Source organism: Rhyacophila brunnea, unplaced genomic scaffold (genome assembly GCF_057557595.1).
Source record: "Rhyacophila brunnea isolate RB1 unplaced genomic scaffold, BYU_Rbru_1.0 scaffold_9, whole genome shotgun sequence".
In the NCBI taxonomy this organism is placed as follows: domain Eukaryota; kingdom Metazoa; phylum Arthropoda; class Insecta; order Trichoptera; family Rhyacophilidae; genus Rhyacophila; species Rhyacophila brunnea.
The window spans coordinates 10,159,089-10,184,275 of record NW_028233361.1 but is presented as its reverse complement, the minus strand read 5'-3'; the positions used below and the strand labels follow the sequence as shown (position 1 = coordinate 10,184,275).

The window sequence follows — 25,187 nt, the reverse complement described above, 5'->3', positions numbered from 1 at the left end:
TATTACCATATTTTTCTCATTGAGTGTAGCAACACTGAACGTCAGAAGAAAATTTCGTTTCATTTATTGACATTTCTAGTCCCGATAAAAATAATGGTCTTTGAATTTAGAAATACAAGTTAAAGTGGTCGGGTGGTTTCTGAAAAATCAGGTTAGCGATACGAGTATTCCCTCTATATTATCTGATACCGATTGTAGTCCTAATTTTTTTGTAGACAAAATAATATAGGCATATTTTATTTTGGTAAATGTATCCCTTTTCTTCATCTATTAATATAACAAAGCATTCTGCTTGTTTGTGTTCCTTAGATTTTTGTGCTAGTGTGAATATTATGTGCAATTTATTTTATCCGCAGGATGCCAAAAATACCTTTCAAATCAAAGAAGAAGGACGATGAAGAGATTGTGTCCTTCGAGTCCTTCTGCAATGACAAGTCATCTAAAAGTGCACAAAAGCAAGATTCTCTCACACTCAATGATAACATCAATTACCAGCTACACTACGAAAAGAGAAATCAGTCCGGAGAATCCTCTACGGGACAAGTATCGAAGGGCAGCGATGGAAACGAATCTCAACTGATCGAGACGTCCCTTTCGGGGACGAGCACGAAACACAATGTACAATCCAAAGGAAAATCGCTCAACGAACCGAACAGCCACGGCAAGTTTTATCCTCGCAGCGAAAAATATGCATTTTTAAACCGAATGAAACGGCCGGCTCCGAAGAGACCGGAATCGTCCGATAGCAGCTCAGACAAAGGATTGAAGTATGAAAGATTCTCCGAGAGCCGCTTCTGGTGGTCTAATATGTGTAGCAAACTACCAGGAGTGGGATCTGGAATTCTTGTGCTGATCGTAGTGTGTGTTTTATGCGTGGTCGTTTGGTGGGGTGTATGGGGAATGGTAGGGGGGGCGTGGGGCGAAGAGCATTACCGAAGACTATGGGAGCGTGCTCATCCTCACCACAATCAAAATCATCACACTCATTACTCTCCGAGTGTCATCGTTCACCAACAATTGGAGCGACTCGATCCTATTATTCCTTTTGAGCCCAAATACCACGACCACAATAATCTGAGCACCAAGAATAAAAACGCTTCCGATAATGTTAAATTGAAGAATAAAGTAGATGCGGGCGAACAGAAAAATTCTGGAGTTCTAGAGCCTGTGTCAGAAATGCCGAATGCAGCCTCTCCCGATCAGTGTGCGAATATTAAAGATGAATTCCGTTTCGATTGCTTTCCTGAATCAGGGGCTTCAAAGGAAAATTGTACTCAACGTGGTTGCTGTTGGGTGCCCATGCGGGTGCAGGATAAAGCAAAGTTATTGATGAATCATTATCAGAGAGGTTACGATGCGGATTCTTCCATCAGGCATCCATACTGTTTCTATCCACCGCAGTACGGAAATTATCGATATACAAAAATAACGGAGACAAGGCATGGAATGGTTGCTCATCTCGAGAAACAGTTTCAAAGCTCGTATCCGGACGATGTCAATGAGATTGTAATAAATGTGAAATATCTCTCGGATGATATGTTGGAAATAAAGGTATATGTCATGTCATTGTTTTCTGTCGTGTCAATGATCTTTGCTATTTGTACTTACTGTAGAAGGTACCATTTACATACGTAATATTTTAAGAATTGGTTCACATATCATGCCATAAGAAGCCAACTCTACTTTTTGTCAAAAGCATAGGTAACCAAACGTCGTTGGCGAGTATAGACAATGCTCAAAGTCATTCATTTTAAACTATTAAATTAACAAGTACAAAATGCAGTGAGTCCAGAATATGTGACTGTTAGCTTGTGTGAGTATGAGGCCTCAGTGCCAGCGTTCGGCGCAGCGTTGAGCGTTGTGCGCAACTCAAACGTATAACCTTATAAATGTAAAACCAAAAAAAAAGATTGTCTACGAACATTTTCACACACGGTTATACGTTTGAGTTGCGCAAAACGCTCAACGCTGCGCCGAACGCTGCCACTCAGGACGTACACTAAGGCAGCAGTGAGAGTTCAGAATCCGCCTAAAACTATAAATATTTTTTTTATCAAAATGCATTGTCATTGTCTGTATATGGTCTGTACTAGGGATTCCAATCCTGGGATCCCGAACTATTTTCGATACCTATGAATCCCGGGATTGGTAAACATAATCCCGAAACTTTCGGGATTGATTTTTTTATCAATTGTTATGGAAAATAAAATAAAAACGAAAATATAATAGAAAAAACTCTTTTAATAACAAATAACTACATTAGAATTAAACTGAGTTTTTATGAAGTTTGATTTAATACCCATGTGTAAGTTGCCAATTCATTTTATTTTTTCACATAAATTAATAAAAATGAGAAAGATTGGAAACAAACAATGCTTCGTACTTTCAACGAAGCAATTCCACCATGATCTCATACGTTTTACGGCAGTTTCATATTTGGCTAACTAATTAAATTTATGAAGCAGAAGGCCATGCACCATGATTTGCTTTACAACTTTAAATCTCACTATCCCATTTATTAAGTCTTTACTATCAGAAATAGCAATCTCATATAATATATTATGTAAACACTAAACACAATATTGATTTTACAAAATTTTATAAATGAAAATAGTTTAACATAAATTAAAAATTCCACATAATATCGTCGGTCCATATTAAAAAAGTTGGATATGCAAAATGCTATTTTTCAGTACGAGCAATCAAAGATGTTTCATCAAATATCCTTTGTGACTATTGCTTGCCATAATGAATAAATATACGGGTTATAGAAACTTTTCTAAACGTTTATAAAAACATCCGTCTGCCCGGTGAACATAGCAGCAACTGTCAGATCCGACGCATCTTGCTCACCCACGCCCAGCCAACAATGTCAGTTGGTAAGAACCGACATTTTTATTCGGACACTCTCGGTAGATCCGTCATTTTTAACTTGAATATCTCGAAATTTTTCAAACAAACAAAAACACCTGTGATTGTGGTAGAAATGTTTAAAGTGTTTAAATAACTTTTACGTAATAATCCGAAAATGACAAAATTTCAGATCCGACTTTTTTAATAGGATGCAGGTAACATCTGTAAAGTGAATTTGAGAAGTATAATAAATAAATCAAGAAACATTTAGTTAAGTGGCTAGACGTTTCAGCCATTTACATCTAAGCTGTCTTCTTTTTATAGAAAGTAAACCATTGTGCACTACCAGAAAATGCTATTCTGGAGATTACTTCGGGCATATTATTCAGAATAATGTTTTAATTACTTAAATCTTTAATTATTTTCAACACAATGTTTTTTTTTATTTTAATTGAAATTGTATTTTATTTGTTATCTTTTCATAAATTAATAAAACTGTTCTACTTTCACATTATTATTTATATTACAAGATTATTTACTCCATTAAACCAATGTATTTCCAAGATTGAACGTACACAATATTAACAATAATTAATGTCTTAAATAGTATAAATTGTACTAAATTTTATTTTTGACCGATTTTATCAATGTTATTTGTATATATACATAAATTTAATATTAACTATGGGACAAATGCCAATCACGGGACCAGTCCCGGGATCCCGGGATTGTCAAATTGTAATCCCGAAATCCCAGGATCAAAATTTTGGCTCGGGATTGGATTCCCTAGTCTGTACCTACACATTATAATTTGAGGTGAAATATTGCTATTGTGTGGCCGCTGTCGCATTAAAGTACATTTCCCTTTTAGATATCTGATGCTGACAAGCAGCGGTATGAACCACTTTACCCAGAAATTCCCACAATCGCCGGCTCCACAGATAACTTACAATATAGGGTCGTATTGGAAACGTCAAAGTTGGGATTTAAAATCATCAGAGTTTCAGATGGTACACCTATGTGAGTTATCGCATTTCTATTACTTAGTATTTGTTTTATATTTCATTCCATTATCTTGCAATGCTATTTGTCATTTCCTCTATTTACTGTCTTTTTATCTTTTACTAGAGGTCATTAAATTTACTGACCAGTGTAACTTTGCTTATCATGTATTTACTCATATTATTATTTTGTTGACACACATAAAACATGATTATAATTAATTGTTGACTATTCTAATCTTTCCTTATTTTTCTGGATTTATTGCCTTCATATATTTCATAATAATTCATTGTTTTGAAATTAACACTGCAATATAAATTTCGATTAGATAGAATTGAACGTTATTTATTGCCATGATGAAATATTAAATTATTACCATAATTTAGGTTTTTTTTATAAATTATGTTTTTGTTCTACAGCTTGGACAGCCAAGACCTTGGAGGGTTTATTTATTCTGACAAGTTTCTGCAAATCAGCTTTTTACTTCCGTCCGACAATATTTATGGCTTGGGAGAGCATCAAGGGAGACTATTGGTGCCGTCAGACTGGCAAAGATACACCTTATTCAACTATGACACGGCGCCTGTAGAAAATGTACGTCGGGTAGAAATTAATTGACAATACTTACATCTTCTAAAACGCATTTATGTTACAAATTAATAATGAAAATATCTCTCCTGACCACCTTTTCTTGGTAATTATTGTAGTTGAACAGCCTATTATTCAGAAAAGGTAGAAGATTTGTAGTTCCCTAAATGTCCACTATATTATATCACCCAGTATTATATTATAGTCAATGTAGCGAAGATATTTTTTCAGTACTTAGAAATGAAGAAGTATAGCTTCATAGCGAGTTACTGAAGCTTACAAGACAGACATTTATTAAATATGTATCCATTTAGTGCAGTGATGAGCAACCTTGCTTTTCATGGGAGCCAAATTGGCAAAAACTTTCGGGTCCAAAATTATCGTACAGATACTATCAGTATAAAATGGTTGGCAACAGTAGTATGGGGTTCCCCAAAATACACCCTGAGACTATTGCCCGCCATACAAAAGACAATGTTGAATCTGTGCAATTGGAGATAATGTAACCATAGTTGGAATAACAAACAAACCTTCTCTAATCACAGCACATGTTTTACCTAGTTATAGCAAGTACACACCGCAGTTGATTCCATTTTGAAAATAGTTATTTTTCTAATAATTTTGTTTAAAGGGCCGCAGAAAATCAACCCGAGGGTTGTTCATCGCTGAATTAATATAATTTATTTTATTTTGTAATTTCAGAAAAACTTATATGGCAGCCATCCATTCTACATGGTTATGGAAAAATCTGGCTTAAGCCACGGTGTCTTGTTGTTGAATTCCAATGCAATGGGTAAGAATAGGAAAATTTAAAAATTTTCAATAATAGAAAAAAATATTGTTGAAAGGATTTTTTATTTATTATCATTACAACACTCTTTCAGATGTCATTTTGCAGCCTGCACCTGCGATGACATTCCGGACAATAGGGGGAATTTTCCATTTCTTAGTTATGCTCGGCCCGGAACCCTCCCTGGTCATTTCTCAATATACGTCTCTGATTGGTCGACCTTTCATGCCTCCTTATTGGTCACTGGGATTTCATCTGTGCAAGTAAGCTCATTTATATTTTGCTTTATGAATTTATTTGTTTAAAGAAAGAAATATAATGCTTAATGTAGTTTTACAGGGTAAACACCAAAGTGTAAAGCAATACAACAGTGTTTCACAAACTGACAATATGTTAGTACCCCTTTATAGACATGGGTTGACTTCATTCACCGGCATTCTTTATTTACTGAATGGATTGGATATACGCTTGTAACAAAAACAAGAGAAAAGAAAACTCTTGAAATTGCTTTTCCCTCTACCACCCGCTACGTCTCCATTTCTGTTATGCTGAGTGTCCCTGGGGCAACATCCCAAGACTTTGTTTGGCAGAATGTGCGTGATTCCTATTCTAATTAAATTATTACGGTCAATCTTTGATGAGAAGTTTCTTGCTCGCCGTAATATTATGTAAACTTTTTGAAAGTTAAAATTTTTTGTAAATACCGAGTCGCAATGGCCTACCGGTCCAACTGAAAACTCTGAGTCTGACCGATTTGTACCTCAGGATATACAATACGGAAAGAAGAGTAACGTTAATATACATATATCGTTGAAATATAATATATTCTTATGTAATTTTACAGGTATGACTATGGTAGTCTGAACAAAACGCGTGAAGTTTGGCAAAGAAATAGAAATGCAGGAATTCCATTCGTAAGTGCACAATTTCGTATAAAATATGTACAGTTAAATACGTGTATTAATTAAGGCTCTAAGTACCAAAAAGTAGTATTGCCTGTAGTTACAAAATACCGAGTCATTGCAGTAAAATTTCATGAAGCAGACCTTTTGAAAAATGTGGTTTTACAGTGTGAAGCAAACACGGCAGCTTCTATAATTTTAGGTATTAACCTGATAGCTGCCCGTAACGTAACGTTTACGTCATGCACTGCGGCGATTCAGGTGCCCATACCGTACGAGTTTTGTTTTAGATTTTACCTACTAAACTTGAATGAAAAGAAAGATTTTCGATGTTTTTAGATAGAAATTGACAAAGGACTAAGTGTTGTGACTATTTTTTATTTGTATTTCGGATTCGATTTGCGTATACAAAGTGTTTTATTTACGAGTTTAGTTTTACAAATTTTATTATTCAAAATGGATGAGATCGACGAAGTTGGTGAAATCGATAACCTTATCGAAACAGTTGAATGTGAAGACGATGGAAGTGATGATTCGGATGTCGAACTTGAGGAAACTTTGGAAGTCGATGAAAGTGAAATTATCACACCGGAATCTACTGAAAGACCGACATTTGATTGGAAATCGGATATGTTTGAGCCACGCGCATTTTTCTTCAATGCTAACGTTTCGGGATGCAAAGCTGATAATTTGACTTCGGATGCACTCGAAATGGACTATTTCAAATGTTTCATCGATATTTCTTTTGTTGAAATGTTAGTCCGAGAGACCAACAGACAATTTGTATTTGCCACAAAAAATAACACAGTTTTGAGTGATCGTCTACGGCGATGGGTAGACTGCACAATTGATAATATGTACACATTTTTGGGGCTGTGTATGCTAATGTCAAGGAATTCACGGAATAAAATATCTGAACACTGGTCTATCCACAAATTGTTATTTTCACCATGTTATTCCGAAACCATGTCCAGGAATCGTTTCGAACTGATGCATCGAATGTTGCATTTTTGTGACAATGAAACGCAGGTTCCCGGAGATCGACTATATAAAATTAGACAGGTCCTGAAGGAACTGAAAATTTCTTTCAAGCAGTACATGTGTCCATATCAGAACATATGTATTGATGAGAGTCTTCTCCTTTTCAAAGGCAGACTTTTATTCCGCCAATTCATCAGGACGAAGGCTAGTCGTTTCGGAATAAAAATTTTTGTAATGGCTGATTGCAAAACTGGTTTTGTCTTAGATGTAATCATTTATACCGGAAAACAAACTGAAATTGAGAAAAATAATTACATCGGTAAATCGGGCAACGTGGTGGTAACGATGCTTGGACCATACTTGGAACTAGGGCATACATTGTACATTGACAACTGGTACAGCAGCCCAACGTTATTCAAGTATCTTTATGATCACCGGACGAATGCCTGTGGAACCGTAAGGAGAAACAGAATTGGGATGCCCAAATTTACTAAGAAATTGAAAAAAGGGGAAACCGATACATTCCATACTGACGAAATTATGGCTTTGGCGTGGAAGGATAAAAAGGATGTTACAATGTTGTCCACAATTCACAACAATACTTTCAAACCTACTGGAAAAGTAGACTATAAGACTAAAATTCCGATTTCCAAGCCGGAATGCATTGTTGATTACAATAAAAACATGGGTGCTGTGGATCGTGGTGATATGATAATTTCTTCTGTAAATTCGACAAGAAAAACTGTCAAATGGTAAAAAAAACTTTTTTTCCATTTGATAGATTTATCTCTGCTGAATGCCCATGTATTGTTCCAACAAAAAACTGGAAAAAAACAACCGCTGGGTGAATTTCAATTGAAAGTCATCGGACAACTGATCGAAAAACATAAGTTAGAACCAAAAACTCTTTTGAAGCGAAAAGCACCCTTACCCTCTAGGCTAACAGAAAGACATTTTTTGGGTAAAATACCACCTACTAACAATAAAATTAATGCGGCAAGAAGATGTTACGTATGTGCCAATACAAAAAATCAGAAAAGACGGAAAGAAACTAGGTATTTGTGCAAGCAGTGCGACATTGCTCTGTGTTTTGAACCGTGCTTCGAAATTTTCCATACACAAGAAAGTTTTTAGTGATTTTAATGTGTTTAGTTTACTTCTTAGTGCTATAAGTATTTATGGTGACATTTTACAAAAATACTATAAAATTTATTTTTCAAAATACTTATATTAAAAAAAAAAAAAAAATTCAACTAATTCTTGTAAGTGCAGTGTTGTGACAACCCTACCATACCTGAAAATTTTCAGACATTTTCACGAAATTGTGTATGAAAAACTTTTTCGCCGAACTTCAATTGAGGTCTCATATATGTAAGTGCATTATATTAAACTTTTCACTATTCTTTTAATTTTTTTATAATATAATTAATTCCTGGGCCCTGGGGAGTATACCTAGTACTTTCAGCTGGGCTGTTAAAAGGTTAAGAACTCGCAAGTGTCAACACACCATCGTCAGCCATTTTATATTGAATGCCGTTGACTACTGCAGTGCTACTTACACCATTATAAATAAAACACGCCAACGGACTTAACAACGTCGACAGGTTTAATTATTTTGCTGTATTTTTTTGACTTGCTTGAGGCACTTAGACTATAGTTGAAGTTATTGGCGTTGGTATGTAGAACATTTTTCTATAAAAATGTCAGTTTTTATTTTTTTGGTACTTAGCGCCTTAATTAATACACGTATTCAGTTGTAAATAATATAATTATGTGTTAATATTGTCATAAACAACAATACAGTCGAACTTAGTTATTACGATCACGGAAATCGCGATATCTCGGATGTAATGAGGAAACATTTGTTGACATTTTAGTTTATGATTTTCTCCATACGTTTATTCAATTTTATAACGAGCTACTTCTCGGGTATACCGAGCAAAACTGTTAATGTGTCGATCCTTTAAAAACAATATTTTCGACCCTAAGCAATAAAATCTGACCGGGCAGTTAACTAGACTGATGCCGCCGGGATCGGATTACGCTTATGACACTAGTTAAGTGTCTAAGTATGTACCTAATTGGTGTGAAATTCCATGTAAAAAATCCAAGCTTTGTGAAGTCAGTAGGTACCTACTAGTGCCGGCGGCGCAGTACTTCATTACAATAAACAACTTCTTTTGAACTTTTTGAATGCCATGCTTGTTTCGGGTATTTTTACGATGGTTTTCAGATTTGTTATGTTCTATGCTTAAATAGAACGTGGCGCGAAAAATGTTATATAACGACATAACGAGTAATGCTTATAACGAGCAAATTCAGTCGGTCCCATCTTCTTCGTAATGACCAAGTTCAACTGTATTTAATAGATGTAGCAGTATTTTTAGTCCTTAAGCACGCGGGCTTACTTTTTGTCGCGCCTTTTCTATATACGGTCAAGTAATTTCCCCTACCTTGTTCGCCCACCGAAGTGACAATGTAAAGCATCATTTTACTAGAAGAAACTATCGCAATAATCTGAAGATACGATAGTATAATAAAATTATGTGCAGTCTAATGCGATTGGGAAGACACGATTTTTATATCACCTCACAAATACTCAGTCGCTGGAACATAGGTTAGAGCGTTTGTCTCTTGAACAGCTGTTGACACAGGTTTGAGTATCACCGCTGGGTCGATGGTGTTTTGACTGTGGTAAAAATGGTAATTTTTCAAACACTAAAATCATTTTACTTACCATAATAGACAGTTAGTAGAACAGTATGTCACCAAAAATATTATAATAGAATAAATCGTCTCTGTTCTGGCAGAACACACTAACTGGAGAATACTAGTTTTGAGTAATTTGACTTTGAAGTTGTTAAAATGTTTGAGATGGTCTATCATGTGAGTTTATTAAGTAATCGTAAAAAGGACTTTAAAATAAAGACTGTTTATTTATTAAGAAGGTTTCCAAACGGTAAAGTTTGAAATATGGAACATTTTGGTATAACTAACTCAATATGTAATTTTTCGAATTAGTGTCTTCTGCCAGAACAGTGACGAAATGTTAATCGATGTATTTTTACAGGACGTGCAATGGAATGATTTGGACTACATGAACAATTCAAACATCTTCACTTATGATAAAAATTTGTACAGGGATCTTCCGAAATTTGTGAAAGAAATCCATGACTCTGGAATGCATTATATCCCGTTGATTGGTAAGTCATCAATCTATTGTACTTTTACTCTTAGGAATACACCCCTATCGTAAATTGTGCAAATGGTATTTGACTTGTCAATAGTATTTTCATTTGACGGTTTATAAGAAGCAAATAAAAATGCAAATTGCTTAAATGGGTACACCTTCAACACAGCTTTACTACGATTGATTTAAAATAACAATGCAAGATTTATTAAATGAGTGAAGTATCTTTTTTTAAACGTTAAACCATATTGATACAATAATGTATTTAAACAAAGATCAAATTAATAAGTTCATTGAATACATTGTACACGTAGTTGTGATTGAAATTAAAAGTGGTTAATAAAATTATAAGTCCATCTTTAGAATACAGTTTCAACTGTCTTTATGAGTTTCTATTCATTACGCAAGACTCTTATTATGTTCCTCTTCTGTCTATTCAGTCCAATTTAAATTATTGTATTATTAGCAGTATTATAATTTTTTTAATTAGAAACAAGTGTTTTTTCAATATAACACTATGAAAATACCATATTAGCATGAGATTCAATAGTTTTGGGTCCGAATGGTAAAATTGACGATGTAAGTACAGTTAACAATAGCAACCAATAATCACATTGGTCCTGCCTAATTCTTGCTCACATCTGTGCATGTTCTGGGTTATATTGTTCCACTATAGAATAGGTTGTGAGTCCCAATGAGTAGTGTAGCAGTCAAAGTGAAACAATCATAGAAACACCCACTTTGACAAAATCAAATAGATGTATTCTGATCTCACCAGGATCAAACCTGGAGCCCCCGTATTACGAGGGCTGCTTCATGTTTTAAGACATTCATGTCTCAGTAATCTGAGTAGAAGAAGATACTACATATTATTATGTAGTCACAAAAGACAAATATGTAGTGCCTATTCACCCTCGGTATTTACAGGGATGTCACATTCTAATATTGTTTCAGATCCTGGCGTAAGTGCATCAGAGGTATCGGGTACTTATCCACCTTTTGATAAAGGCTTAGAAATGAATGTATTTATCCAAAACAGTTCTGGGCAGCCATTTGTTGGAAAGGTGAGAATAAAAATATTACTACTACTACTCTTTTTCTTATAATGTGAATTATATGTATTCAGTTTTGAATAAAAAAATCAACAATTTACTAATGAGGAGAGCCGGATATATTCTGGAATTAGAACTACTTGTCAGTGTGGACGGTTGTGGGTAAATGACTAGTTATCAAAGCTCGTTTTTTCCCACCTGTATCGTGAACCTTGTGGGTCCAATCCTAATATTTACTGTCAGGGGAATTTTTTGTCCACACAATGGTAAAATTTTTGTTTCAGTATTTATAAGTGAAAAGCAAAGTAAAAGTTGTCATTCTAATGCAGGTAACCTCAGGTAAAGTGATTATAATTACATAATATGTATTTATATATGTTTTAATTGTCATAGGTCTGGAACAAAGCATCAACGGTATGGCCTGACTTCACTCATCCAAACACCACAGCTTATTGGGAAAATATGTTAACTACACTTCATAAGAGTATTCCATTTGATGGTCTATGGATTGTGAGTGACTCCTTGACTCATGAATTTGTAATAACACCTGCATGAATAATAGCAACGATAGATTCAGTCATCGCCTCATTGACTAACATCCTTGAGGCTGTTTTATAGCAAAATCCTGCAATGTCACGCTTGCATAGTGCGTTATCTTTATCGTCACAATAAATTGACGTTTCATATTTAAAGCTTAAAATACAATATAGAATCTTTATTATAATTTTGTATTATTTTGAAGACAAGTGTTATATTGTTCTTATGTCTTATGTTATGCTTGCTGGAATATACCTACATTTTTTAAATCATTCTTTGAAGATTTGATCATAATGGAATTCAGATACATAATCAAAAATTTGGATAATCGAGGTTTGACCGTGCAGTAAAACCCTGTTAATACGAACATGGTTAATTCTGAATTTGCCATGGATCGAAAATTCATAAAATCTATTTATACTTATTCAGTATGATTTTGAAATATATTTTTTATTTCATAATTTGAATTTGTTTTCGATTTTCTGTTCTGTTGATTTCGAATTAACGGAGCTTCAGTGTACTTTATAATGATGAGTAGATTGTCTTTGACTATTGCAGATTGCATTATCGTCACATGATTTGCATATTTTTATTGCAGTCTCTTTAACCAAACTCTTTATTCTTGCTATTATGTATAGATTTTTATCTTTTGGATGTGACTTTGTACAGGGCACCTACATTAATATATTATTATCCAATTACAATGTGATGATTGAATATTTCAGGACATGAATGAACCGTCTAACTTTCTCTCGGGGCCCCTAAATGGACAGTGTAGTTCGGAATCACTCCCCTATTTACCTGGCATCGGTGGAAGTTCAGGATTAAGATCGGGGACATTATGTATGGATGCCAAGCAGTATGCAGGAGAGCATTACAATCTGCATAATTTGTACTCATTGACGGAAGCCATCACAACAAATTAGTAAGGAATAAGCTTTATTATTCATTATTAAAGTTTAAACAATAATGGTATCGAACATATATAATTTAGAAAAACACTTTCTGAGAGAATATATTATAACCAATAGAAAAAATCTTTTTTGAAAAAAGTAAGCCACCCCGGCCGGGAATCGATCCCTGCATCTCCACGGGTTTACGCCCCATCCGTCACATTTAACCAATATGCTACGGCATGACATACTAATTGCGACAAATTTTAACTATTGGTAATTTTTTTCTCTCAGAAAGTGTTTTTCTAAATTATATATGTTCAATAATCAGAATGGTATATTCTTAAATCTGTGATTTTGTGTGAATTGTTTGTTGAATAAAAGAAATAGTTAATTATAAATTATTAGCAAGTTCAAGTAGTTACATCTAAAAAATATTGGAGAAATTCCACGACGTCGGTTAATAATCGAAGTAATAGTAAATAGTTACCTACTTTGATTTAAGCAAATTTTAATTGATTGAACTGTACTGGAATCTTCATACAGATCGTAGAACTCATTGCATCTTCTTCTTCTTCAATTGTTTCTGTTTCTGATTGGCCTATCGATACGATGAAGAGGTTTTCTGTTCTTGACATGACTAAAAATGTTCACGGTTCGTTCATTTCGCAGAGTTAAAGTCTAGTCTAGGCATTGTTTAAAATCAAATTAGCAAATTTATAATATTACATTTGTTTTTTTTAGTGCCCTCACTGAACTTCTTGGTACGAGACCATTTATAATATCACGTTCCAGTTTCCCGGGTCTTGGCAAATATGCTGGTCATTGGAGTGGCGACATCTTCAGTGAATGGTACGACATGAAGATGTCAATACCACGTAAGCACTGCTTTTTTTAAATTAGTATAATATGTACTTTGAATATATTATTTCCTGTTCTTTAAATGAAAAATATTTTAATGTTTATATTTTTATGTTGTTTATAGAAATGCTGAGTTTTAGTTTGTATGGTGTTCCAATGATGGGCTCAGATATTTGTGGATTTAACGGCAACACGACTGTCGAACTGTGTCGCCGTTGGATGGAGCTGGGAGCATTTTATCCATTTTCGAGAAATCATAATTCAGACAAATCAACCGTTAGTATTTTGCATTTATAATTTCTGATACATTGTGTATGTATATTTATTATTACATTACAAGTTGTCTATGTTTCAACTGGTGATTCTATCAGTATTCTATCGAGGACAATGCCACAGTTATAATCCATAATGAATATCTACATTATTGTGATGTTTTATCTTAATTATGCTCATGAGAAACCAGTGTCGCAAAGATAATAAGTCAGGGCAAATGGTAAAACTGGTTTCAGTACAAATCCATTCAAGATCTGGGAATTCTGTTTTTATTTTGATCCAGATGAAGGCAGGTGAGATATCAATTTAGTTGCCAAATTATTTAGTTTATCTTTCAAGCGAACTGATATCTTAAATGAATTTTGAATTCAGCCACTCTCCTTCTGTGATCGTCATCCATTGGGTAATAATAATTAAACTGTTCTGTTAAATTTGTCAAATGACGACTGATTACATTATGCAGATATTACATCAAACATCTCATCTGTGAATAGTATCAACCATATTACAGTAAAACCTTGTTAATAAGAACACGGATAATTCAAAATTCCCCGTAATTCGAAATTTTCAATAAAAAATGTCCCTTGAACATTATTTTCATAATATAAAACTATACCTTTAATTCGAATTTCATAATTTGAAATGATTTTAGAGTTCTGGCATACAAAAATATTCAATAAATCGTAATAAAGTACACTATTTCATGAGCCAGTCATTGAAAATTGTGACAGATTTTTCTTAAAACATCATAAATTACTTATTTTAAGAAGATAATATAAATAACCCTGACATTTTATGACCCACTAACACACACGGAATCGGAAATTTCGTAGGCACATCTATGATCGTAAATGAAATTAATGAAAATCAAAAAAAAAAATTTAAAATTTTAAAATTTTCTCCCATACATTTCATATTTCGTAATTCGAATTTTTTATCGATTTTCGGTCCAGTGGAATTCGTATTAATGAGGTTTTACTGTATAGTGAATCATTTTTGACAAAGATTGTAAGTCATTGTCTGCGTTACCAGTTACTGCTGGACCATAGACCAGCATTTGAGTAGCACTACACCAGTATAGTATTTATAACAATCATTCTCCTCTCGTCGTCAATGCTGAAGGGCATGGTTCTCAGTATACTTTATAGATAACTTTGACCTTTATGAGAATCTCAATTATTTCGACAATTTGAAAATTGCCCATATAAATATTATTTTTTATTCTGTTTTACAGGAGCAAGATCCGGTAATACTAGGGCCGATGGTAGTCGATGCGAGCTTGAAGGCTTTGACTATTCGGTACACATTGCTGCCATACTTGTATACTTTATTTTGGAGAGCGCATACCAATGGGGAAACTGTTGCAAGACCAGTATTTTTTGAGTAAGAAAATAAATCATATTATTAAATTTGCATTACGTTAAATAGATATATCACGTAGGAAACAATTTATAATATGGGAAAGAAATTTAGGCATCGTCTAAAACTTAACATCAGTTATTGTATAACTGACATTGTTCGTAAATATGATAAGTAAGCAACACATGAATAATGGTTTGGAAACCAAAACTGTACATTTCTACAATATTTGAGTTATTTATTGACAGGTCTTTCGAGTTGTAAACCAGCGCCATCTTAAGATACAAAGCCTGAGCATATCTTTTTGTACAAGCATATCTCTCAAACGAGCGGTTCCATTCTGGAGCTACATACAATCCCATGTGGGTCTTGGTTTCTATCCAAGTCTGTCCGAAGTCGCTTCCTTCCAGTTTTGGACCCCCAAGGTCTTTAAAGTCAACTTGACACTATTTGTTTATCTTACACATACTAAAAATGCATGCAAATTATTCATTACATAGGTCTTTTTTTATTTGGTGTTTGCATAGATAATCGGAAGTTGATAGTATTTACGTGTCCAAAACGAGTGAACATGTAATTATTTTATTTACTAGATTTCTGTTTACAATACGTACTGATTTAACGGTTGTCACTTTTGTTATTATTTCGCTAGAGCTACCTGTTAGGTTTGGTTTTACCAAAATGATCTACTTACAGTGATTTTAAACATTTTTTGAATAATTTTTAGATTTCCCCGTGACAATTTAACGTATTCCTTGGACCAGCAATTCCTGTGGGGGGCTCATCTGATGATAGCTCCGATACTGGATCCGGGGGCATCGTCTGTGAAGACGTACCTGCCCAAAGCACTGTGGTACAAGTACAGCTCGCTCAGTCTGCTGGGCTGGTCAGGGTGGGGCACCCTTAACGAAGGGGAGACGGTGCTGGTGCGGGGTGGGGCCATCCTGCCATTGCAGTCGCCTGACGCCAAACCCGGAGAAGTCATCAACACAATGCAGGCTAGGAGTAAGCCCCTGCAGCTGATGGTCGCTCTGGATTCCGTGAAGAGCGCCAAAGGCTCCCTCTTCTGGGATGATGGCCAAAGTTTAAGTAAGTATTATCCAACGGCGTTGGAGAAAGCCCAATTGCTGGCCATAGACGTACAGTTTGAGTAACAGGTTGAACATGCCAGTTTATTCGTAATGGCGGCTATACAGTTATCTTTGGCAAATAATCTGCTGCGACGTATACGGACAGTTTTCGACCTGCCAGATGTTTGCCAGGTTCAAACTGCCAGTGACCCCGAACTCCCGTGTTTTTGTAAAACTGTTGGGTGACACTAGATGTCGGAGACGTTAAGTAGAATATACAGCGCAATACAGCTGCGGCTGGTGTTGCTTGTTATAAAATACAAATTAATTTATTATTAATAATGTAATAATATGTACGCGGAGATCGCAAATATTATATTTTATTTATTTTTACGAGGGTAAAACAAAATTATAATTATTTATGTAAGCATAATATTATTTTATACAATCTAATATATAAAAATCAATATTTGTTTGTTTGTTCGTATTTTATGCGCTGCCATACCGTTCATCCGATTGCGATAAAACTTTGTCAACTTATTGCTTGCATTTGCGCGAAGATTATAGGCTATATCTTATATATAAAAATGAATGTCTGTCTGTCTGTTTGTTTCTCTGTCCCGTATAAGTTCCTATACCATTCATCCGATTGCGATGAAACTTTGGTGAGTTGTTGTGTGCACACCTGCGAAGATTTTTGAATTAGAAAAATCATCATTTTCTTCTTCTTCTTCATTATATCTTGTTTTATTCGTATGGTTCCTATACTATTCATCTGATTGCGACGAAACTTTCGTCAGTTTTTGTGCGCATACTCCCAAAGGTTTCTGAATTAGAAAAACCATCTTCTTCTTCTTCATTATATCTTCTTTTATTCGTATGGTTTCTATACCATTCATCCTATTGCAATGAAACCTTCGTCAGTTGTTGTGGTAACACCCGCAAAGGTTTCTGAATTAGTACAACCATCTTCTTCTTCATTCTATCTTCTTTTATTTGTATGGTTCATATACCATTCATCCGATTGCAATGAAACTTTCGTCAGTTGTTATGCCCACACCCGCGAAGGTTTCTGAATTAGTACAACCATTTTCTTCTTCTTCTTCTATTCGTATGCGTTCCTATACCATTCGTCCGATTGCAATGAAATTTTGATCAAGTTTTGTGCTCACGCCCGCAAAGGTTTCGGAATTGATACAACCATTTTCTTCTTATTTTTCTTCTATTCTATCTTCTTCTATTCGTATGCGTTCTTATACCATACATCCGATTGCGATGAAATTTTGACCAGTCATAAACTGGCGTTTTTGTTTCTAGAGTCATTCGTTTCGTGCGCCGATCTAAGTGTGTAAAAAATTCTACACAAAACGCCATTACAGGAACATTTGGCCACCGTTTAAGTAGTATACAATGACCTCATTGTAATCCTGTGCAAACTGAAAATCTGTTTGGACGCAATCGCTTTGCGCTCATGAACGGAGTATTGTTCATAATACTGCTACATGTTCTACTTCGCGAAGTGAGTGATACACGTATGGAAAAAATGAAAAGTTGAGCGATGTCTTCAAAAATGCAGGCAGTGCGTAGCACTTGCATGGTACTAGAGGAGCCGTCGCTGTTCCTATACCATTCATCCGATTGCAATGAAATTTTGATCAAGTGTTGTGCTCACGTCCGCAAAAGTTTCGGAATTGATACAACCATTTTCTTCTTCTTTTTCTTCCATTCGTATGCGTTCTTATACCATACATCCGATTGGGATGAAATTTTGACCAGTTGTTGTGCGCACGCCCGCGAAGGTTTCTGAATTAGTACAACCATCTTCTTTTTCTTTTCGTATGCGTTCCTATACCATTCATCCGATTGCGATGAAACTTTTGTCAGTTGTCGTGCGCACACCTGCGAAGGTTTCTAAATTAGTATTATATAAAATACTAGTAAAAAGTTTTTTGTTTGTTTGTTCCATCCAATTTTGAATTTTCTGCTACATATTAATACTATTAAGAGGGGACATGCTCATCGTAGGTCAAAATGGAGCTTTTGTTCTATTTTCAAAGCATGATCCTGGACATACCTTTAATGTTGTAGATAATCTATTTATATAGTTTTGAAGCCTTATTATCCTTTATATTTATTTTAAACATTTGATGACTGCATAAAGTATTTTTATTACATAAAATAGTATTCTTTTAAACCTCTCGCTCTAATGTTTTAGAATATAGTCATATTTCAGTACATAAATGTGCAGTGGTGTTAAGATTTCTTGCATTTATTAATTTTTAAACACATTTATAAAACCATCAGTATAATTTATATCGAAAATATTATAGTAAAATATTTACGATAAAAAATCATATTGATAATCTCTGTGATCCCAAATTTGACAAAAATTAGGCATTTATTTTATTATTCAAAAAATGGGCAAGATTAATACATTTGAAGATAATTCTAAAGATACTGATTATAAGCTATGTCTTTGACCATTCAAGTGTGATAAACATCCTACGAATAATGATTGCTTTATAATAATTATTGACCTAAGAATAAGGTAGTGTTTTTTTGAAATACGCCATTTCTTTTGGCATTCCCCAGTGGTTAAACTACAACATACGGCCGTAGCCATAAATTGACAAACTATAATTGAAGTAGGGAGTAAAATGATGTTAACGTGCGTGTTTGAACATGTACCTAACCGAATTTTTTTTTTTTAAACGGATGTTTATCACACTTGAATGGTCAAAGACATAGCTTATAATTAGTATCTTTAGCATTATCTTCAAATGTGTTAATCTTGCCCATTTTTTGAATAATAAAATGCCTAATTCTTGTCAAATTTGGGATCACAGAGATTATCAATATAATTTTTTATTGTAAATATTTCACTATAATAATGTCAATATAAATTATACTGATGGTTTTATAAATGCGTTTAAAAATTAATAAACGCAAAAAATCTTAACACCACTGCACATTTATGTACTGAAATATGACTATATTCTAAAACATTAGAGCGAGAGGTTTAAAAGAATACTATTTTATGTAATAAAAATACTTTATGCAGTCATCAAATGTTTAAAATAAATATAACGGATAATAAGGCTTCAAAATTATATAAATAGATTATCTCCAACGTTTAAGGTATGTCCAGGATCATGCTTTGAAAATAGAAAAAAAGCTCAATTTTGACCCACGCTGAGCACGTCCGCCCTTAATAACGTTTGCATATGATTTTAATTTAGTGTTCTTTTGTTTGACCTTTACTCCTATTAGAATTACTTTCATATTGCCATATTGTATTACACAGATATTTTAATATTAAAAAGATAATTACTTATTACTATTTTTTAAATATCTAAGATAAATGTATCCACGAAGCGATCCTGTACGAAGCCGGGTACTTCAGCTTATATAATATAAATGTTAAAATTTTAGAGAGCATTATAAATATTAAGTTATTGTGAAAATATAGACTAATAACTGAGTATTCAAATTTTATTTATTGTATGTAGTGAATATTACAAATAATTTAAGACGTTCACAACATAAATTAGTATATCTAATTGTGAATGACAATGTTGGTAAATCTAAATAAAATTTATGTATATTTTTTAATAATATCATAATAATTAATTATTATACTGATGATTGATGTAAATATAATTTTGTGGCATGTTTAAATTTATTGTATATAAAATCAATATATAAATATTACCGTATTCTAAAAATATGACCAAATAGATAAATACTGACTCATATGTCCATTAAATGGAATAATTTCTTCAAAAGAAAAGATTATAGATCATATTTTATATTTACACGAATGTGTATAATATTGTTTCGGTGAATCGATAAAATACACAATCCACTAGCGAAATCATGATTTATTTTACCAACATTGGTGTGTATTTTATGTCAATTTGTTTCTAATAAAAACAATTATAATCATAAAAATTCAAAGTAAAATTATTCGTGTATCAATATCGTTCAAGTATACCCTACTTAAAACTAATTTAAACACTACCCCTGTGTATTATCTCCGCGAACTTAACCTCCATAGTTTTTGACACTTGCTCTGCCACAGACAATAACTGTACGTATATGGGCACATCTGTTGACAGTTCGACAGATTTAAACGGGGTAGTTTGAGCTGATCTGTGGTGTGCCCACTAACGTAAAGTTATTGAACAGTTATTGTCTGTGCCATGTTCAACCTGCTACTCAAACTGTACGTATATGGCCACCTTATCCTATGATGATGGATCCGTGAAAGTGAATCTGAAAAAGGACTTGTGGAATAATGGTTAAATTAGCCACAAGCTAAATCAATAAATGTCTGAGAATTAGTTACATTTTTGTGTTTTAAAAAAAATTTCCCATGGTACACCAAAATAGGCGGTAGAAAAAGTGAATGAAAGTATCGGCCACGGTCAAGCTCGAACCACCAACCTTTCGATTCAGGCAGTGACATCCCTAGATAAAATGCCGCCCTATTTTTTAACCATCCTTTCATGACTCCAATATCTTACTTTTAATCATTAATACACTATTTTAATAGTCTCAACTAGAGGTGAGTTGGAAATACTGTCACAAGTTTGTGTACTTAAGTTTCGGATGAAACTACCCATACTAAGTATTTGTTGCCCAATAAACTTGTTTCAAGAAACTTGAAACGTATTAGATGTTCGAATTCGAACGCATTCGATAATATCTGCGCCGTGACTCGCTATTCCGTTTTGCTGGTTGACTTTGAACGCTATTGATATTAAATGTGCGCGAGCGAGATATCATGATACACGTATGTCTAGCCGTGATATTATACTCAACTGTCATTGTTCTCCCTTTCTCCTCTGTTGTAAAGTTGGTATAGTGAAGGACAGAAATGTTCACGTGTTCGTTTTATAGGATACTTTTGAGTTCGCCTTAGGGTTTTAGTTTTAAGAGTTTTTGGTTTCAGTTGAGTATGAAACTTTATCAAGTCCAGGAGTTCGACGCATGGTCTGAGATCTAGCTAGTTCGTAGTCTTGCTACGTATGAAATCATCCCCTCGGCGTCGCGACTCGCGTATGTTTAGTATGCGACTGGTTTTAGTTTTAGTTTCAGTTGAGTTGACGTCAGTCGCAAGCCGGAATAACGGAGTTCTGATAACGCTAACTGACTACGCGTTTATCTGATTTTGTCACGTCGAGTTTCTCGATTTTTAGTGTTATAATTGGAACTTATAAACATAAACTGAATTCAAATTGTATGCGTGATTGTATAAATGGATAATAATTATATTATACTTAATAAACAATTATTGTAAAAATGGCTACTAAAAAGTTAAGTTTCGTGTGGCATCGTTCCAAAGAAATAGTTACAAATTATGCCATCTGTAATGTTTGTAAAATAAAAAATTCATACAAGTCAATGTCAAATTTGAAGAAACTTTTACAGCGCAAGCACCCAACTATTCATATATTGAATTTGCCAGGCAAAATATAGCTCCACCTGTAAATGAAAATGCTTTACAGATAAATGAAACCAGTGCTTTTAATGCTTCAGTATTTTCTACTGAAACAAGAGTGACTGGTGCCATAGTTCCAGCTGTACCTGTCTCGAAAATGGGACTTTTCGAAAAGCGGATGTATTTTTAACGATTCTATTATAGCCGATATTTCAAATACTAGTAAGTATTTTGGAACAAGTTTCGATACTAAGTATTTTTTAATACTGGTAGTAAGTATACTTAGTCTTCAAAATCGACCAGTTTTCCCACCTCTAGTCTCAACACTCAACCACTAAAATAAAAAAAAATTTCCTGGCCCTTTTTGTTCCGCAGTCAGTAACTATATCATCCAAATCTAATGTAAATGCAATCTTTGCTTCAAAAGACAATATTGCGAGTTCACGGTTCACGGACAAAATACACCTGATAACTTCCAAAACTTACAAGTGACGGTAAAAATATTTAGATAAATTTTAAATTAGGTATCTAAGTATGTACCTACCTATAATTCAAATGTAATTCATAAATCTGCATGTCATTTTTGGTCACCGAGGACGTGACGTCAAGGTAAATGGAAGTAAACTAGACATCGTGAACCCAACAAAAAAAATACAGTCCTGTTAAACCTTCTATGTTAATTTATACATTTTGTTTCCACCCAGTGAGCTGTTTTTTTTAATGTAAAGATATTTCCGTTATTATTAAGTTTAGGTAGCTATTTCTATATATATCTAATGATTCTCCTTAATTTGCCGCCCTTCGAGTAACTACCGCCCCCAAGCGACGCTCAATCTGCCTACCCCCACGGGACGTCACTGGATTCAGGCTAGCGTGCTCACGTTATGGTTCATGGAAATATAAATTTATTTATCAATTTTTATACATTGGAAGTTTTCAATATTCTCATTTTAATTAAGATACTATTTGCTTATGAGCTGAGATTATAGAAATATGCTTTTATCAAAATCAAGATTACCATGTGTGACTTACTGTTAGTGTACGGCCTGAGTGGACAGGGTTCGGCGGGGTATGAGCGGCGTGCGCAACTCAATTGTATACGTAAATGTACAACCTAAAAAAGACATTGTCTACGAACATTTCACAGACGGTTATACGTTTGAGTTGAGCACGCCGCTCACGCTCCACCGAACGCTGTCCACTTAGGCCGTACACTAAAGAAGGTTCATTTCTACCACAAATGTCGTACATACACTGATTTGTTTTGTTTTTTTTTCCAGATACATTCGAAGAGAGCAAATACACGCTGGTGTATTTCACCGCATATATTGACATGTTAAAAAGTGAAGTGGTGTGGTGGGGATACGGTGTGCCGTCTATTAATAAAATACTCATATTAGGCCAAATAAACTCCGTCAGCAATGTATTTTTGAACAAAAAATCTGTTCATTTCACCTACGACAGTTCGACACACCTTTTAACTATCGATAAACTAAACCTATCTCTAAACGATGCTTTCACCTTGCTGTGGAAGTAAGTGATTAACGATATTAAGTGACTGATAAGAGACAATTTATATCAGTGTCAAAGATTTGATGCAATTCGGGAGGTTTGTTACTATATTAAGTCAAAATCGATTGAAAAGATATTATATTTTGTACAACTGAAATGTCCGAAAGCTATTCACTTATGACATTATAACAATCAATAATTTGATATACAGTGTTGATTCTCGATTTACTAGGGTAACCGAGTTGCAGATTATCTGTGATGAGAAAGAGAAAAAATCTTACAATCACCACATACATATAAAGTAAATTATGTAATATAGCGGGAAAAATACTTTTTATGTATATAAATTTTGTGTATTGTAGCTATACAGTGAAACCCCAATTCTATGGTTTTCAAGGGACCCTAAAAAAATGATAAATGCGGGATATATAATTTTTTTATTAGACCTTTTTATTGCACATATGTACATTATTACATTATATATTACATATACATTGCACATTCATTTTTTAAAAAAGTCCTTAATACTAAGCTTCTTTGTAGTTTGGCACTTCAGTTTTAATAAAGACCCCTCAAAGTCGCATAGTTTGCCAACAACTGATTCGTCTATATCTTTGGAATAGAAAAATGATTTTAATTTTTCGACGGACAATAACGCTTCTGTGAATGTCAGAACAGGTTCATTATTGCGTTCTTCACTGCTGTCATTAGTTGCATCACATAATGATTTGATTGTTCTACGATACTCTTGATACTCAATTCTACGAAAGCGAAATGAAAAATATTCAACAATAACGGTCAATCGGGATAATATTTGTGACGGGACCATAATATTTAGACGATAGATCGAGGAAAACGATAAATCGGGAAACGGTTAATGTGCGATTATTTAACATTGTTCTTATGGGTGTTTGGCGGGACTTTCAAAAATGAACGATCCATGCGGGAAAACGATTTATGCGAGAACGGTAGATCGGGGTTCCACTGTATTCAGAAGTGCTAAGTGATCCACTATTATTATCATATTTTAACAAAAATAATGATTCATTTTGTGTAGGCACAATAATACACAAACACATGCTGTGAAATTGAGTAATACCCCTTACACGTGCATGAATTTACTGCTGACATTACGTATTATCGCGGCCATAACAAGAAAATGCACGTGTAAACATGTATTATCATGCAAGTTGCAAGATTGCATGCATGAATCAAAAAAGTTCGGAAGCTCCTGAATTTTCACGCGCCAGTGGGGTTTTGTTTGATATATGTGCCTGCGCAGTAGAACGATAGTGGCGAACCTGCCGGTAAAAAACGAACTGAGGTTAACCGATTTTCACAACCTGTCAAATAGTACTATAAAATGACAACATCGCGTCTCGCTTACTCTTGAAGAATGAGATTGGCGAGACAATCAGCACTTTTACGTGTAAACAGGTATTATCGCGATAGTTTAAAATACACACTATTGCTGCAAATAAATCCATGCACGGGTACAAGCGTTATAAGAGTATTATGACAATTGCATAGTTTTGAATAATTCCATTAAAGTTTTGGATTACTCAGGGAATAGATTTGGTGTCTGAAACATTCTTTGATGCGTAAGTATATTGAAAAACATATTTTTTATAAAATTGTGGCTGTTTTCATTTGAAGAGGAATTTTTACAGTTTGTTTTATATCATTAAATATTTTTGGCGCTACAATTGGTAGAAAGATGTAGAAATGTACATGTATTGGACTCGACAAAATAAATGTAAGCCCAGTCGCACATTGAAAATCGTCTCGACTGGAAACTGAGCGTAACATGCAACTTTCTTATGTGCGTATAGGCAAGGTCGTGCGAGGACAGTGACGTCACACGCCAAGCCAAAATGAATG

General features: G+C 34.2%; 1 protein-coding gene across 1 annotated transcript; it reads left to right on the top strand.

Annotated features, from left to right (window-relative positions):
- The first annotated feature begins 33 nt into the window (after positions 1–33).
- Positions 34–24,615, top strand: LOC147063246 (lysosomal alpha-glucosidase-like). The gene is made up of 16 exons (XM_085959513.1): positions 34–151; positions 357–1,551; positions 3,725–3,873; positions 4,275–4,449; positions 5,146–5,236; positions 5,328–5,496; positions 6,078–6,147; positions 10,187–10,319; positions 11,261–11,370; positions 11,752–11,868; positions 12,621–12,820; positions 13,533–13,666; positions 13,774–13,925; positions 15,157–15,305; positions 16,009–16,370; positions 23,075–24,615. Exons 2-16 carry the CDS (start codon positions 358–360, stop codon positions 23,329–23,331), a joined length of 3,462 nt encoding a protein of 1,153 aa, XP_085815639.1. The 5' UTR covers positions 34–151; position 357; the 3' UTR covers positions 23,332–24,615.
- Positions 24,616–25,187: the final 572 nt, after the last annotated feature.

Coding starts and splice junctions, on each gene's coding strand:
- LOC147063246 (XM_085959513.1), top strand. CDS start 358: ATGCCAAAAATACCTTTCAAATCAAAGAAGAAGGACGATGAAGAGATT. Junction 13,926..15,156: donor ATAATTCAGACAAATCAACC/GTTAGTATTTTG, acceptor TCTGTTTTACAG/GAGCAAGATCCGGTAATACT. Junction 16,371..23,074: donor GGATGATGGCCAAAGTTTAA/GTAAGTATTATC, acceptor TTTTTTTTCCAG/ATACATTCGAAGAGAGCAAA.